The sequence below is a fragment of the Magallana gigas genome, chromosome 8, assembly GCF_963853765.1.
Source record: "Magallana gigas chromosome 8, xbMagGiga1.1, whole genome shotgun sequence".
Taxonomy (NCBI): domain Eukaryota; kingdom Metazoa; phylum Mollusca; class Bivalvia; order Ostreida; family Ostreidae; genus Magallana; species Magallana gigas.
In genome coordinates this window covers 31,686,208-31,701,230 of record NC_088860.1, presented here as the reverse complement: position 1 = coordinate 31,701,230, position 15,023 = coordinate 31,686,208, and the positions used below count along the sequence as shown (strand labels likewise).

Here is a 15,023-nt window from a genome sequence, read left to right as displayed (position 1 = left end):
TGACCTTCACTGAAAAGTCTTTGAAAATTTTCTTGAAAATCGGACCAAAATGCTTGCAGAATTTGATCTGTTGAAATAAATTCCCGTAGATGAGAATTTTGCCCATCCATCCTTCTCATAAAACATATAAACCTGTGAAATGAATTAGTGGCGAGTTTATGGGACAAGAATGGTGATTCCATTCCCATTTACCGGACGATATATTCCTCTGATTTATGAAAAATGATGGATCACTTTCAACAAGATTAATGTATTCAGGATGCCGGTGATAATTTATTTCTATGATGAAATACGTTTCTGTTGGTCTTCTTCTTAGAAGGTGGGCATTAAATTGGTTCCAAACACATTTGACCTTCATCGAAAAACAAAGATACAGAGGAGGGAGCTTTTCAGGAAAATTTCAGGCGATTTTCTGGAATACTAACAATTCTGTACAGGTCTAATTCAACTCAAGACTTTTTTCAGGAAATTCGGGAAAACTAAAACAATTCGTGAAGGTCCAACTCAACCTAAAACTTTTTTTTACGAAACTGCAAATCATCATTAGTCATTGTGGTCTGTTCTTTAGCGATCAGCCGGAATTATATATATATGCCCAAGTTTCCATTCTGTAAGAAAAGCGTTTATATATATGCAACGAGAAGCGAGCGAGACTGACTTTGCATATGGTCTAGCACCGTTTTGAGTGCAACATCCGACATTATCAAATTTAGTGCAAAAACAAACACGTTAAACTTATGAAAATAAATACATATGCCATAGAAATTTTCCTCCTATATCAGAACCAACAGAGTGTCAAAGCCAACCATCTGTCTGATTCGTGAGATAGTGGGCCAGATGTGGAGTCTGTGAGAGAGGATATTTGTGTGATGATTTTCTTAGAACACTTTGCACATAAATAGCTTCTTTTTGTCGAATAGTATGCTTGCTACATAGTATAATTCCTGAAATCGCAGCAAATTAAGTTTTATTGGTGTTTTTCACTGTGGGTGTATGAATTCATATCTGTTTATGGCTCCTTTTTTAAAAGGTATGCTTGCTACAAATTTCGCAACAAATGAGGTTTTGAAATTGTTTTTGCCATTTTGAACTAAATGTGCATGTATATATCTGTAGCACCAAACTTCTAAAAGTGCACTTTCTTAGACCAATGAAACCTTACGTATACGTATTGAAAAACTCATAAATTCATTTGAATGCATGAAGGATGGAAGGTTTGGATTCATTTAATTGCGCCAATTTTTCTTTATATCAAATCTTTATAATTATGCTTCTTTAATTGCCAAGTGCAAGATAGCTGTTGATTCCTGCTGTTTCACACGAAGAATAAGTAAACTCCCGAGGAGTCCCGCAGAGTAACAAACAACTCTTATTCTTTTGGCATTCAATTGAAAATCACAATTCGCTGTCGATGATACCTATCCCCATACTAAAAGACTGGACTAATTGATGAAAAAAGTGTCACCCCGGTAACGATGAAAGGAACAGAATAGACGATTGTAATGAGAACGTCATTAGGCGCAGTGTTCGCCTCCCGAACCCGCCATTGTTGTACCCCGGCTATTCTACACCGCCTCGAAATTCTGAACGCTTTAAATACACTAAATGCATTATGTACGCGTCTTTAGAGGGAAAATAGACTATCAAAATTGACGAATTCAGTATAATTGATGTTGAAAACATGTTTTTGTTGTGGCCATGAATGACCCCCGATGCGCGTCGCCCCGGGAGGTTTTGACACGCCCACTTGTCCAGATTCAATCTTTATTTAAAAATACAATTTGAGAAGTATACAGTTTGAAGGATTATCCCCTTTATGACTAACTCGATCGGCTTGTACAATTAATGTTCAAATTTCAATTTTTAACAGGCTCCAATATTCACAAGCGAGCAAATTCTCTTAAAAGGGAATCATTTTTCATTTGCCACAGTGTAACGATATAGGAGCACTCTGCTGGGAGTATTATTCATTCATTTCACAAGTCAAGATAGAAAGTGTTTTGAAAAATGATCCAAAACAGCATGAAATTGTGATTTTCACATTAAGTTGCGGATAAAAAAGGACTGCCGACTTTTATTCTGAATGAAATGGTTTCTACATTCATATTTTATATTCTGTTAAAAAAACTGGCACCTGAAAGTTTTATCTTCTTTATCTTTCAACAAAAAACTTCCCAGTGTATGTAACATACATTCTATATTAATGCTGATATAAGAATATAAATGAGATTTTTTTTTTAAAAAACACTGAAGGTCACATAGATTTTGAAGATTTTTTTTTCTCTGTAAGCTCTATATAAAACGTACGTTTAGATGTGACGCACTCGTAAGTTGTATATGACGAGGGGAGATAACCGGACCATTTTTAGTACATGTTTATTTTACATTTTTGAGCGAAGAAGAATTTGACTTTTGAATATTAGTATTTGGATTTAAATAAATGATTCTACAGAATGCAGATGATTTTTTGTGCCAAGATGTTAGGTGTGATCAGTTGCAATAAGTGAAGTAATTTTAGTAGAACCATTTTAATAAGTCCTTTGACTTTCGGTTGAATGTAGCTATCTTTTTCTTGCGTCAAAACAAGTTAAAAATGACGCGTTTTCAAGCAAAATATGCACCGATTGCGTAGTCTTAGCTCAAAAGCCAGACAAATCTTGTTGATTTCAAAGAACCATGGCTGAGTGGCCAGCAATGAAATAGACAGGCCTACGTCACATTGCTGTTTGACACAACTAACCAAAGTCCAAGCTCTTGTTAAAATAGTTCTAAGGTTACTGTTTATTTTATTAATCAGATGTCTAAAACCCCAGCTCGCTTTTAATGAACGAAAATGACTTCCTTTCATTCTTTAATGACAGTAATTTTAATTTTAAAAATATTTAAGTACTGTTCTATGTAAGATTCAGGCAGAGGGTGGCACATGTGCATGATGAAAAATGTATTTGATCATTTTTATGTAATGTATGTTCACAGACTTGAGCTTTGAACATAACTTTTTTTTTCATTGTTAATCGTTGCTATGGTAACCAACTGGATATCATTCTTGGATGAAAGAACAAACAAATGTGCAGGAAAATTACAATTTTACTGTATTTTCAACACAAAATCCATCAATCACTGCAAATTTCATAAAGAAATTTTTGTTATTTTCAAAAACTATAATAAAAAATGTATTTATTTCAACAATTCAAGTTTTGATTTTTTTTAATGTTTCTAAGCAATACTGATTCTTGAAATCTATAAATAGCCCAGTTGAGCAATTCTCAAAAATGCCTAAATTTTAATTACTTTTAAGTGGAAATTCATGAAAAAGCAATCAGTGTGTATAATTTCATTGATGAATTCAGAAACTGTAACCTTAGGATATGTAAATTATCAAATAAAAATTCTGCGTTTTCCGTTTTTTGATGAAACACACTTTGGGGGAAAAAAGGCGTTTTTAACGTATTTCGACAATTTATAACATTAAACATTCTGAATATAATCCTCTATCCCCTTAACAGAATTATTTTATTAATTGATAGTTCCAATAAATTAAAAAAGAAATGATATACAGAGCAAAAGTAAAGTCTTGAATCATAAATAAGTGACATTATTGGTTGCTATGGCAACATTTGACATTGACCTTTTTGCCTAATAGAGATCTTATGCAAATTGTATAGCATTATTGCATAAAGTTTAATTACAAAAGATTAGAAAAATACAGATGTCATGAGTAAACATATATTATTACTGGTATATAGGAATTACCATTTACATTGACCTCAAAATTAATAGAAGGCTGTTTATTTTTACCTTTTGATGCAATCCCAAACAAGAGGCCTAAGGGCCTTAACAATCAACCAGAGAATAAAACAACAATTTAAAGAGAAAAAGTCTAGCATTCAGAAACAACTTATATACTAAGTTCTTATCTGTCTTCCATTTAGATTTTTATCCTGTATGTTTTATTTTCTATTAAGACTCCACCCTATCTCCATGGGTCCTTATTTAACCAAATTTGATTCTACATCAGTGGTTTTGAGAAGAGGTCAAACCATCAACTCCAAACAAAATTTGCTCAGAAAAACACAATAGAGCTTTCAGATCGGGTCAGATAAAATGGACGATTTTCTAATGATGATGTACAAAATTCACAGCAGAAGCCTAAGGGAAAATAACATCCAAAACAAAAATCAACAACATGGCATTACTAAGTTTGACCACACTATGTTATGGATATGCCATATAAATATCTTAGGATGTAAACTTGACTCAAACAAATGTGATTTGTGTTGACAAGTATGAACTAGGTTCAAGTGATATTTTGAAAAACTTCTGCATTTTGAAGTTCACTTAGAACACTCAGCAAGTCACTGTCATCTAATCCAAGCTTTTCGGCACAAATCACATTTGCTTGACTGGAATTTACAGCAAGTCGTGAAAAAAAGGATGAAATTTGACTTGGCTGTAGCCATTCACACGGTGAAAACTTCTTCCTTCCATCTTCCACCAGATTCCGCATCTCTAATGCAACAGCTGTGGGATTCTCCTTTCTACCACTTTCCTCTCCTTTCTTAAATAAATCAGTCAAGAAATCCTTCACTTTTTGAGAGAATCTGCTGTATCTTTTTTCTTTCTTCAAAGCCCATCCTCGAACTGGCAAATCCACACTGTCTGAAGCCTCTGGTTCATGTTCAACTCTAGGACGAGTAGTTGTCAGCACACTGTTGCACGTTTCTGCCCATAGTTTCTTTGTTTTATCACTTGAAGATTCTGACAATTTTTTGAACACATGATTCCCAATGAGCAGATGCTCATTAAGTTTACCAAAAGTCTGATATGACTTCACACATCCATATTCAGGACAAAAGAACAATTTAGAGTTCATTCCAGTAGGTTCGTTCTCGCACTCCTCCTCGTCATTTGATATGCTATCAGACCGATCATGTGATCCTGATTCATCATCTGTATTTGGTGTCTTGAGATGAATTTTACCATGGTTCTCGGGATAGTTAAAGTCGCTGATGATTTTCAGACAGGTAGCCGACTGGGTTTGTCCTAGTTTCTGAAGACTCTCTGTGTCCTTAAAGCACCCCTCTCCAATTCCGTAGGCCCTCCATGTCTTAATTCCTGTTGATGTGAACTCTATGTTCGATATGAAGCTCACTCCCTTCCATGAATGTTTTGTGACTTCTTGTTTGGTGACATCAACATCAACAACAGCAATGCAAGTTCCCTTTACTCCTGCTCCACTATCAATTGCTTCCTTCATTTGGGTTGCTGTACATATATTGTGACCTTCTGAAGAAAATATCCTCATCTTTGACCTCATATGAGCAATTTTAGCATCACAGTAACTCTTTCCACTCTGTGCTTCACTATAGTCATAACGCTTCACAGTAATACCTAAAATAATAAAATACACAGTCACAAATAATTTTTTTTTATAATATTAATAACTACAGTACATTTACATTACACATGTACATGTATTTTGCTTATAACATGTGTGGAAAGCATTCTAAACACCATAACATGTACAGAAGGTCAAAAGGTTAAGATAAATTATGCTTTTATTTAGAAAGTTACTCAGTTTGTTTGCACACACCATTGCACTTATAATACTTCATCTTTCCAAAAATAACAATTCAATGCTTTTATATACATGAATGTATATATATACATTCTCAAAGGTTCTTTTAAAGGACATAAGACTTTCATTTGCATAATGTTCAAACAGATAATATATGACTACAAAAAAGAAATTTAAACATTTGAACCTTATTTTAAGATTGATGAAATCATGATTACCAAAAAGCAAGGAAAAACACTCATTTCTTAAAAATAAACAACATCCAAAAAGCAATTCCAAAGCAACAACTATGTAAGATGCTTTCATTGTACAATATACATGTATTTGTATACTGTGCAGAAATTAAAACAAAAACCAAAATACCTGTTCTCTCTGACAATGATGGTATGGAGAGCCATATCTGCCCACAATGGTAGCACCCAGCATTGTCTGATCTCAGGTAAGCTTCCATAATGTTTGGCATATGTTGTTTAATGGTTACTAGTGTATGTTCTAGTAATGAAAGAACAGCAAAGAAGTCCTGTTTCACATAATCCATTATGTGAGTAAATGTCTTGTGCTACAAGTACAAAAGAGTAAAATTGTTTAAGGTACATGGACCTATAATGTAAGACAGTTTCATTTTTTTTTCTAAACATAAATAACAAAACTTTCAAATGCCATACACATTTTATACACAAGTATATCTAACACTTTAGGCAAAAAAACCCTGACAATCAGACCTTTGCTAATTACTTAGTATAAGAGTAATATTAATACATTAGCTTACCACCAAACTTCCATTTTGATCCTTGAAAACTGCAACACATACATGCCAGTGTACACCTTTCTGACCAAAGAAGTCTTTCATTTTCTCCCGGTACATCTGTGGCAAGTACTTCATTGCCCAGTCTAAAATCACTAGGACTTCGTTGTTCTTCAGGTCATGCAGAACGTCTATTCTTCCATCATCCTGATTCACGGTTCTTACAATATGAGATCTCCAGTCTTCTACTTGGGTAATGGACATTTCTAAATCTTGCAAAAATACCTCTTGCTCTTCTGATGGAGTCTTTATGATGACCTCACGGATTTCTGTCACAGCCTCACCAAATATATAACATCTGCTGCAGTTTTGGTTATGTTCATGATCACATGTAACACCAAGAAGGCTTGATTTGGGGTCACTCAGTGCATACTGTAAGCAGTGGAAAGCACATTCATCCTCTCGCTTGATGTGAAGTTTGTAGTCAGTCTTCAAGTACAGTCGTGCATTAAACAGCTTCTCCTTCATTTCTTTTTTCCATTGTTGAGGTTCATCAAGCTTATCTACTAAGCTGCTCAGACTGTCAAAAGCTGACGAACCATCAACTGCAATGTTATCAAGTCCTTTCAGGCACTTCCGTTTTGAGGCACTGCATGCATTTAGCACTTCATATAGAGTCGACTCACTTAGAGGCTCAAAGTTGATACTAGTGCAATAAGCATTGTAAAGTTTGATCAAATTTGAATGGATCATAGTCCTAACTATATCAGGAATTAGTAAAGTGTTTCCAGAATCTAGCTTTAGGTTCCTTGTAGTGTATGATGAAATCTCGTTGAATGATGGGTCACTGAAAAATTCAACCGCATGTTGTAACTTAGCATAATTGATTCTCTCTCTGTGTTGAGAAGATGCTTTTAGTTGAACATCTGATCCAGGACCATATACAAAAGCATGTCTTCTAGCTTTGTCTATCTGATGTTTTGTAATCTCTGGAAATTTTGTCAATAGTTCAGCCTTAGAACACCTGTGTACTATCAGGGACAAAAGTTGACATTTCAAATTTGCATCTTTGATATTGTGGTACATTTCACCAACAACATTGAAAAGGTCATCATCAGAAGATTCTGAACTTGGTAAAACTATTCTCTTAAGTCTTTGTCCTTGATGAGGAGCAATCGCATCTAGCAGAGCTGTACAAGTCTCTTCTGCTTTCCTTTTGTAGTACCTAATAATTACAAAAACAATTAAGATACAGGTAGTTAAGAGTGCATGACACAAAATAGACAAGAGCTACACCTGTGCATATGAGACCAGAGGCATTGTGGGCATGCTCACAATTAACTAATCTTTGAGTAAATTTGGACATAACTTCAAGACACATTTAAACTTTGTGTGAAGAATGAACTAATGTTCCTTAATTAGAAAATTATACATCAAACACAAATTTAACACCTTTTTCTGCCTGTAACCTTGAAATTGTCAAAATGACCTTTGCTTAGATTATGACAACCCTAAAGTCATAAGCTATCTTTGTGTCAAGTATCAACTTCTAAGTTGTAGACAGTACATTTTTTGCAAATAACCTTGAACTTGTAGAATGATCTTGGGGCATACTCATTACACAGCCTCAGGTTATAAACAATTCTTTATACCAAGTATGAGATATCACTGAATCTCCATTACAAAGTTAAAGCCCAGCAAAGACAGATGGACAAGGTGATTCCTATAACCCCTCTCCATTATTGTTTGCAGGGGATATAATTAAACAAATGTTATTGTGCATGGAAACAATGATGGTCTCGTATTATTTTCATCCAAGAAAAAAAGTTAAATCTTAAAACATTAGTGTAATTTAGTCACCTTAAAGTTCGTTCTTTAACATCCACCAAGTCTGTGCCTAGTCTTGAGCGAAGAGGACTAATTTGACCTTGGCTTATGATGTTGATGGCTGCATTAACATCAGCCAACTGAATTTCTTGAAGGGGAAGTGCCTCCTCTTCCTGACTCCAGTTAGAACTTTGGCTGCAAACTGCGCTGCTTTGACTATCACTCTGTTACAAAATCAAAAGTTATGTACATTAATACATTACAGCTACATGTACTACAATGTATACATGCATATTATGCATGTACATGTACTTTGAAGACAGCAAATTTTAGTTTTTGCAACATATATATTTGTTTGACATGTGATCCACATAACCCACTTGAGCACATGTAACAATTTGGGGTTCTTTTTCATGGCCACTACTTCCTAATCTCTTCATATGGGTGTGGAGAAGGTTTTTACTCTCATGACATTTACAATTTTAATTGATGCACTTTACAGTCTGACTGCCTCTCCTAATGCAAATGTATGTGAAGAAGTATAACTACAGTATTTCTTCAGATTTTTTGGTGTTTACATGAAATTCATTAAATTCATTCAACACTTACCGGTACTAAGTCTTCATAAATGGAATTATCTGTCTGTCTTGTACGGAGTCTGCAAGTCCATGCTTCATCATTTGTTTCATTCAAAGGCTGAGAAAAAAAAATGATGGAAATGTTATAGCAATGAAATCATACATTTGCAGCAAGAATATTCATTTGATAATTCACATAAATAAAAGCCAAATACTGAAATTAATATCTTTTTTTTAGGCCTTTCAATACTCTACAGTCAGAGCTGCATGAAGCAATTTTAAATGCCTGTCTTAATGATCATGCAGAACTTGCTGATTCAAATTTCATCATTGGCAAAATATACAATTTGAAATTATTCTGAAACAGCCTCTATAAATGCATAATTTTATCCCTTTACTTTTCTTGATGTAGTATACATTGTTATGTACATATGAGATCACTGATTATGTGGTTTTTAAATACCATACATGTTGAATACAACTTGAAAGGTTCAAAACACTTTAAATTAACAAAATATTGACTGCAAGACATGAGTTTTACATACAGCATCAGTACATGAAGACTTCTGGTTTTTGAGAGAGTCTGTTGTATGTTCTCTGTTGTCTTCTATGGGAACTTCAACCTAATAAAGATAATATATTTTACAATTTAATTAAACTTGGATACAATCATTTTTTTTTATCACAGTACACAGACCTACATATTCTTGTGTTGCCTACTGAGCAGAGCAATTTACACTTAAAGATCACTTTACCTGGAGTCTTTGTCTGAAACACCCCTTACATCTCAAAAACTGAAAAATGCATGGATTTGATATGTTGTGCATACATGTATGATGCTTGGCACTAGGACTTATATAAATACAATGGTTACCAACCTCATGACCTTTCATTATACATGTAACATGTACAATCAATAGAGCCCAGCCTTATTGATAACACACATCCAATGAAGCATGACGACGGATAAAAACGGAAAGTACATGTAATAGGTAATCTGACTTAGGTGAATTAAAAATGTCCATGCCTTAATTGCCTTAACTCACATTCATATACTATTATGCAACTATGGATAAGTAACTTATTTTATACAACAGGAAATTAACAGTAGTAAAATAAGATTGCATTTGTTACCTCTCCTATTGATGATGGAAGATTCAAGTAATCTCCATGGCATTTTCTGCATATTCCTAAAATTTTAAGAGAAAAGTATTAAATTTATCATTTTTTAAAAATATATCTCTGTATAATAAGTCCATCATAATAATTGACTTACAACTCTTCTTTACTTCTAGAGGTAAATTTTAAATGACAGATTTATCATATCCCTAGAGTGTTCTTTAGCTTTTTTTTAACATTGATGAACATTTCAATGTTTATTTTCTTGTTTATAATTATATATATCTTTATATGTATATATGTGTGAGAGCTAAAGTAAGCGTGTTTAATTAACCATTGTAATACATTGTATGTATGATAACATGTTTACTCAGTTCATTGTATGTGCAACCTTCACTTCTGATATGAAGAGGACATTTATGAGCATTGTATGCCTGATGCCAAATTCATTCAGTTTTTCTGAATAAGTATTGCCTGATGGATTCAGCAAATATACCATCTGGGCCTCCTAATTGTACATGCAAAAAATGTGTTTTATCATATAATGTATGGTTGATGAAAATTCTAATACATGCGGGTATAAAAGCATTTAAATTACCAATCATCAGCTGATCAAATAAATCTACTGATTGAATCAGATATGAAAATACATGTAATTTGGAATTCTTAGCTATATATACTCTGCCCCAAGATTTTGCTTCCACTACTTTTCGCTTGACATTTCGATAATCATCATTACATTAAAGGCTTTGTGCTCAAACTACGTTCATCCACAAATATGATAAATGTCCAGGTTGGATTACCTGTTTTGAAATGCCCCCTCTACCACTTCAGGTTTCAATACTTAACCCAAAATAGAAATTCTACGGGGATTTTGCATTGAAACAGTCATGAAATAGCTATAATACATTGAAAAATAAGTATTCCAAGTGAGTTCCTAATGGTACGGTAAAAAGATGTAAAAATTTCCATTATAAATTCACTTAGGAATTTGTTATCATTCCTGTGAAATTTTATGTCAGAGTGAAAAATGATAGCATACATGTGTAAATGAAGATATCTTTGATATTATTTCAACTGTATTTCTTTCACATAGATGTGTATTTTTAATAAAAAATCATCAAAAATTGATGAAAGCAATAACTTGTGACAGACTATGATTATACATGTATATGTACTTGTATCAGGTACATAGACCAATGTAGAACCACCCCCCCCCCCCCCCCCCCCCCCCCAGTTTTTGTCCATGCAGGGTCATGAAAATTTTAATTAACCCTTGCGAGATATTTTACTGTTACTGTGTCTCATTTTAGAATTTAAATAGCTTCTGTTAAAAATCTTGCTGAATATAAACATGATGAATAAGAATAACTTACCAGAACCGACTGGCACTAAAATTCCAAACTCAGAAATCATCCGCTTACACATGCGAGAGTTAAAACTCCGATATGGTTTGGCAGTTCCCTTATGGTTAGGATACTGACAAGAGGTCTTGGGACGCCAGTGAATACCTAGAAAATCTCTGTGATAGGGACAAACTGTGAATGTTTCCTCGACAGTGAAGAGTCCCACCCGCTTGCAAATTAGATCTGCTTCACTGAACACATCAGCCTCTCCTTTTACACCAGATCGAACTCCATTTTTGATTAGATGTGAAACAATACCTCTCTTGCAGTCTTTTAATCTAGTCAAATTTGTTTTTGATGGATGAAGAGGTGAAAAATCACAACAAGTTGAGGAATAAACACTAATAGAGCATCTTTCAATGGAGTCTGCCATATTGATGCCCCGATGCATTATGGGAAACGGGAGATAACTCTTGTGGTTAAAATTGGGAGAAGGGACTTAACTTTAGAAGCAAAATATTTAATAGCATGGAGAAAACACAAAAAATTAACAAATCTATATGAAAGCAAAAATTAAAATAAAAATATTTTTATCATGAAAAACAATTTCTTTGAATGCTTTTTGTAAATATCATTAATTTAAAATGGGTGAATTTTAATGATATTCTATAAAAATTCAACCAAACCCATTATTTACCTTGGGGGTGAATATCACAATATACCAAAGAAATGATTTTTTTTTAATTCATAAAGTTAAAGAGGTTTAATTTGAATGACAATTGAAAAGAAATTAACAAATTTAAAATTTAATGTGTGTAATGCCTGCATAGGGCCTGCCTGACTCTTACACGGAGCAGTACTTAATATGTTTCAATTTTTAAAAAACCCAATTAAATTCTGAGTGAGAGAATTAGAAAATATATATTTCTGTATTTTGAACTTATTTTTGCTTTTATATTTAGAAATATGTCAATAAAAAAAATATGAGTCTAATTTTGTTAAGAAAATTGCTTAAGGCAACGACAAGACAAAATTTTAGCAAAGCAACCTATTCGGATTTGCACAATAACCAGATTCTAGAGTCGTACAGCAAATTGGTAAAAGATTCCCAAGAGAGCAGCTTCAAGAATTTGTCACGTGGGGTCGATTGCTGCACCAACACCTGGAAGTGGGAGTTCTCTGTCAGCAAACGTAGATCAGTGTCATTACAAACGGATAGGTCTTAATTTGGGTGTCTGACAGTCAAACGGCCAAGTCGCTGCACGATGAAAGCGTTCATCTGCACCTGATCTTTATCACACAAGTGCATCGCTCAGACGTTTGACATGGAAGGGATGTGACCAATTTCGGTAATGTAAAAGTTTTGTAATATGATTACCTCAATTCTATTTTACAACAAATTAAAATGCTAATAGAAATGTAAGTTTCCCCCGTCAACTGAATGAGTTGGGATTGATGTATATACCAGAGGTGGGCCACCAGCTCCTTCACACCTGCACAACTATACCAAAACGTTGTCGATGTAGAAAATTTATCTAACTGATATTAAAAGACAGTATAATTAGAATTTGAAAAGAAACTTTAGATTTTTTTTCTCGGATGACAGGTTTTTTGAATGACAATTTTTTGCATTATCTGTCAGGAAAACCAAGGTACGGAAATGGAGGCGGAGTTTCCCATGTCTGCAAAACCTAGCCGCAAGTCAAACAGGGAAAAAAATGAGGCAACCCATCTCTCTCTCTCTCTCTCTCTCTCTCTCTCTCTCTCTCTCTCTCTCTCTCTCTCTCTCTCTCTCCAATGAATGATTAATTAGCTGAAAGGCACCGTTAAATCGGTTCTGGTGCCATATTCCTACTCTAAGTCGTCTTCAGACTCCACCGTAAACTGGTCGGTGCTTTATCAGGGATCTCGCTACTTGACGCCATCATTGTAAGAAATTAGCAGCGTCTTCTCTCATTGTACCAGCTTCGTTAACAAATTCCTGGGGTCTTTGTAAAGATACCAGCATGTCACACTCGTGGATGTGATATAAGAGGATTGGCCATATCACACATGCGAGGACATTTTGCTTTTGTTTTACAGACAAAAATATGAAATGTTTGATATCAATGAAATTGGTCTTCTTTTGGGAAACAGCTCACCCTGGCTATGATTACCACTGCAGGTAGTCTAAATGCCGTCCGCTTCTCCGTGCGGTACTGACACTAATCCGGATAAAGTATTTCCCTCTGAATTCTTTTTGTCTTGTGGGAAGATCTGTGAAATCCGGTATATCAAATTTTCATATCAGTTGTTCTTTGTCAATGGAATAATATCCCGCAAATCACAATTCCTCGCAGAGATTGCTAATTAAACTATTTAAAGATTGTTAATCTTTATTCATGTATTTTTTTTTCATTTTTCAGTTTGTCTCGCTGGTTTAGAAGAATTTCTATTAACAAGAGATGTCCAGATTGTCGAAAATACCTGAATTGAAAAAAAATGTCAATGACTTCTGAGTTCAAACTGAAAAGTTTGTCTAAATTTACATATTTATCGTATTTTTAAGACAATGGAACTAAGCACAATTCGCAAAGTTAAACTGCCCTCAAAACTTTAAAATTATTGAAAAACAAACTTTTACCGTGCATGAGAAATGGTCTGATTTATCAATATAGATACAATACGTGTACATACTGACTACTGCTAGAAATCTCTAAAAAGCACACATGAATACAAATGATAGGTAAAAATCATCAAAATTGTTTTACTTTAAAGTAAAATTTTATTAAAGTATCAAATTTATGTAAATTTAATGAAATGTAATAAAAATTTATTGTAAATTTATTTTTTAATTTTAAGTATTTTTTTTTTACAGTCTTATGTGTCTTAAATTGTTATATTTTTGTGCAGCATCGAACAGACAATTTGTATGAACTAAAATAAAGTTTAATCTTTGTTTAAATTAAAAAATACCAATGATACAAAAACAATAAATTAAAACTCTATAAATCAAGAGTGATAAAAACAACAACACACAAAAAGAAATTATTATAACGCCTTACGTGACAAAAAAAAAAAATAAGGAAAATTATTTAGTCGTGATTCCAATTTCGTATCTTAAGCAGACTTTACCTGCAGTCATATACAAAAACGACATCCTTTGCAGTTACCATATACAGATGACACCAATGTTGCATGAGCACCTCGCCGTGCAATCAGTAGCCACCGCTGATCTTGGAAATAGATCGTCTATGTTTTATTTCTTTACAAATGAATGGAAGATGTCCTCCTCTTCAGAAAGGGGATACTTTACCCCACGGGTTGAATCCTGGGGGAAGAAGGGGAGATTCTCACCGAGACTAAGGCATGTTACGCACTCTGTTGATAGAATATTAATTCCTCTATAGAAAAGTTCCGTTAAACATTTTAGCATTTAGAAAGGAGTCAAAAATTAGACTGCAAAACTGGAAAATGGATCTGCATGGGTCTTTGTGTGTTTCTAGTGGTGTCATCTGTTTCATTATTTTATTTCCAATTATGTTAAAAATAATTGTATACGTATCTGTTTAATATACAGTATATTTATATACTATATAATATTTTTAATAATAACTTAACTTTACATAATTATGTATATTATTACAACGCTAATTTGTATAGTACTTAGATCGGTTTAATCGATGTTTTCGTCAGAATTCTGATGAATTATTGTACCAAAAAAATTACACAATTTATATTGTAGGTGCGTCTTTTCATAAAAGTTTACGATAGAATTTCTGTTTCTGTATATATAAATTTTGGTTTCTAAAATACACTGTACAAAATTGTTTGTCTAGATTGGTAATACC

At 33.6% G+C, this 15,023-nt stretch overlaps 1 protein-coding gene across 1 annotated transcript; it reads right to left on the bottom strand.

The window, feature by feature from the left end:
• Positions 1-4,117: 4,117 nt before the first annotated feature.
• Positions 4,118-11,657, bottom strand: LOC117686008 (uncharacterized). Its single transcript, XM_066069714.1, has 8 exons — positions 11,224-11,657; positions 9,863-9,918; positions 9,274-9,351; positions 8,760-8,846; positions 8,184-8,374; positions 6,348-7,548; positions 5,942-6,137; positions 4,118-5,391 (listed from the first exon to the last, which is right to left on the bottom strand). Exons 1-8 carry the CDS (start codon positions 11,642-11,644, stop codon positions 4,298-4,300), a joined length of 3,324 nt encoding a protein of 1,107 aa, XP_065925786.1. The 5' UTR covers positions 11,645-11,657; the 3' UTR covers positions 4,118-4,297.
• Positions 11,658-15,023: the final 3,366 nt, after the last annotated feature.

What these genes read in the sequence shown, in the direction of transcription:
- LOC117686008 (XM_066069714.1), bottom strand. Translation starts at nt 11,644, where the DNA reads ATGCATCGGGGCATCAATATGGCAGACTCCATTGAAAGATGCTCTATT. An exon ending in TTTAGTGCCAGTCGGTTCTG is followed by an intron (nt 9,919 to 11,223) that starts GTAAGTTATTCT and finishes TTAAAATTTTAG; the next exon opens with GAATATGCAGAAAATGCCAT. An exon ending in ATCAAAATGGAAGTTTGGTG is followed by an intron (nt 6,138 to 6,347) that starts GTAAGCTAATGT and finishes TTGTACTTGTAG; the next exon opens with CACAAGACATTTACTCACAT.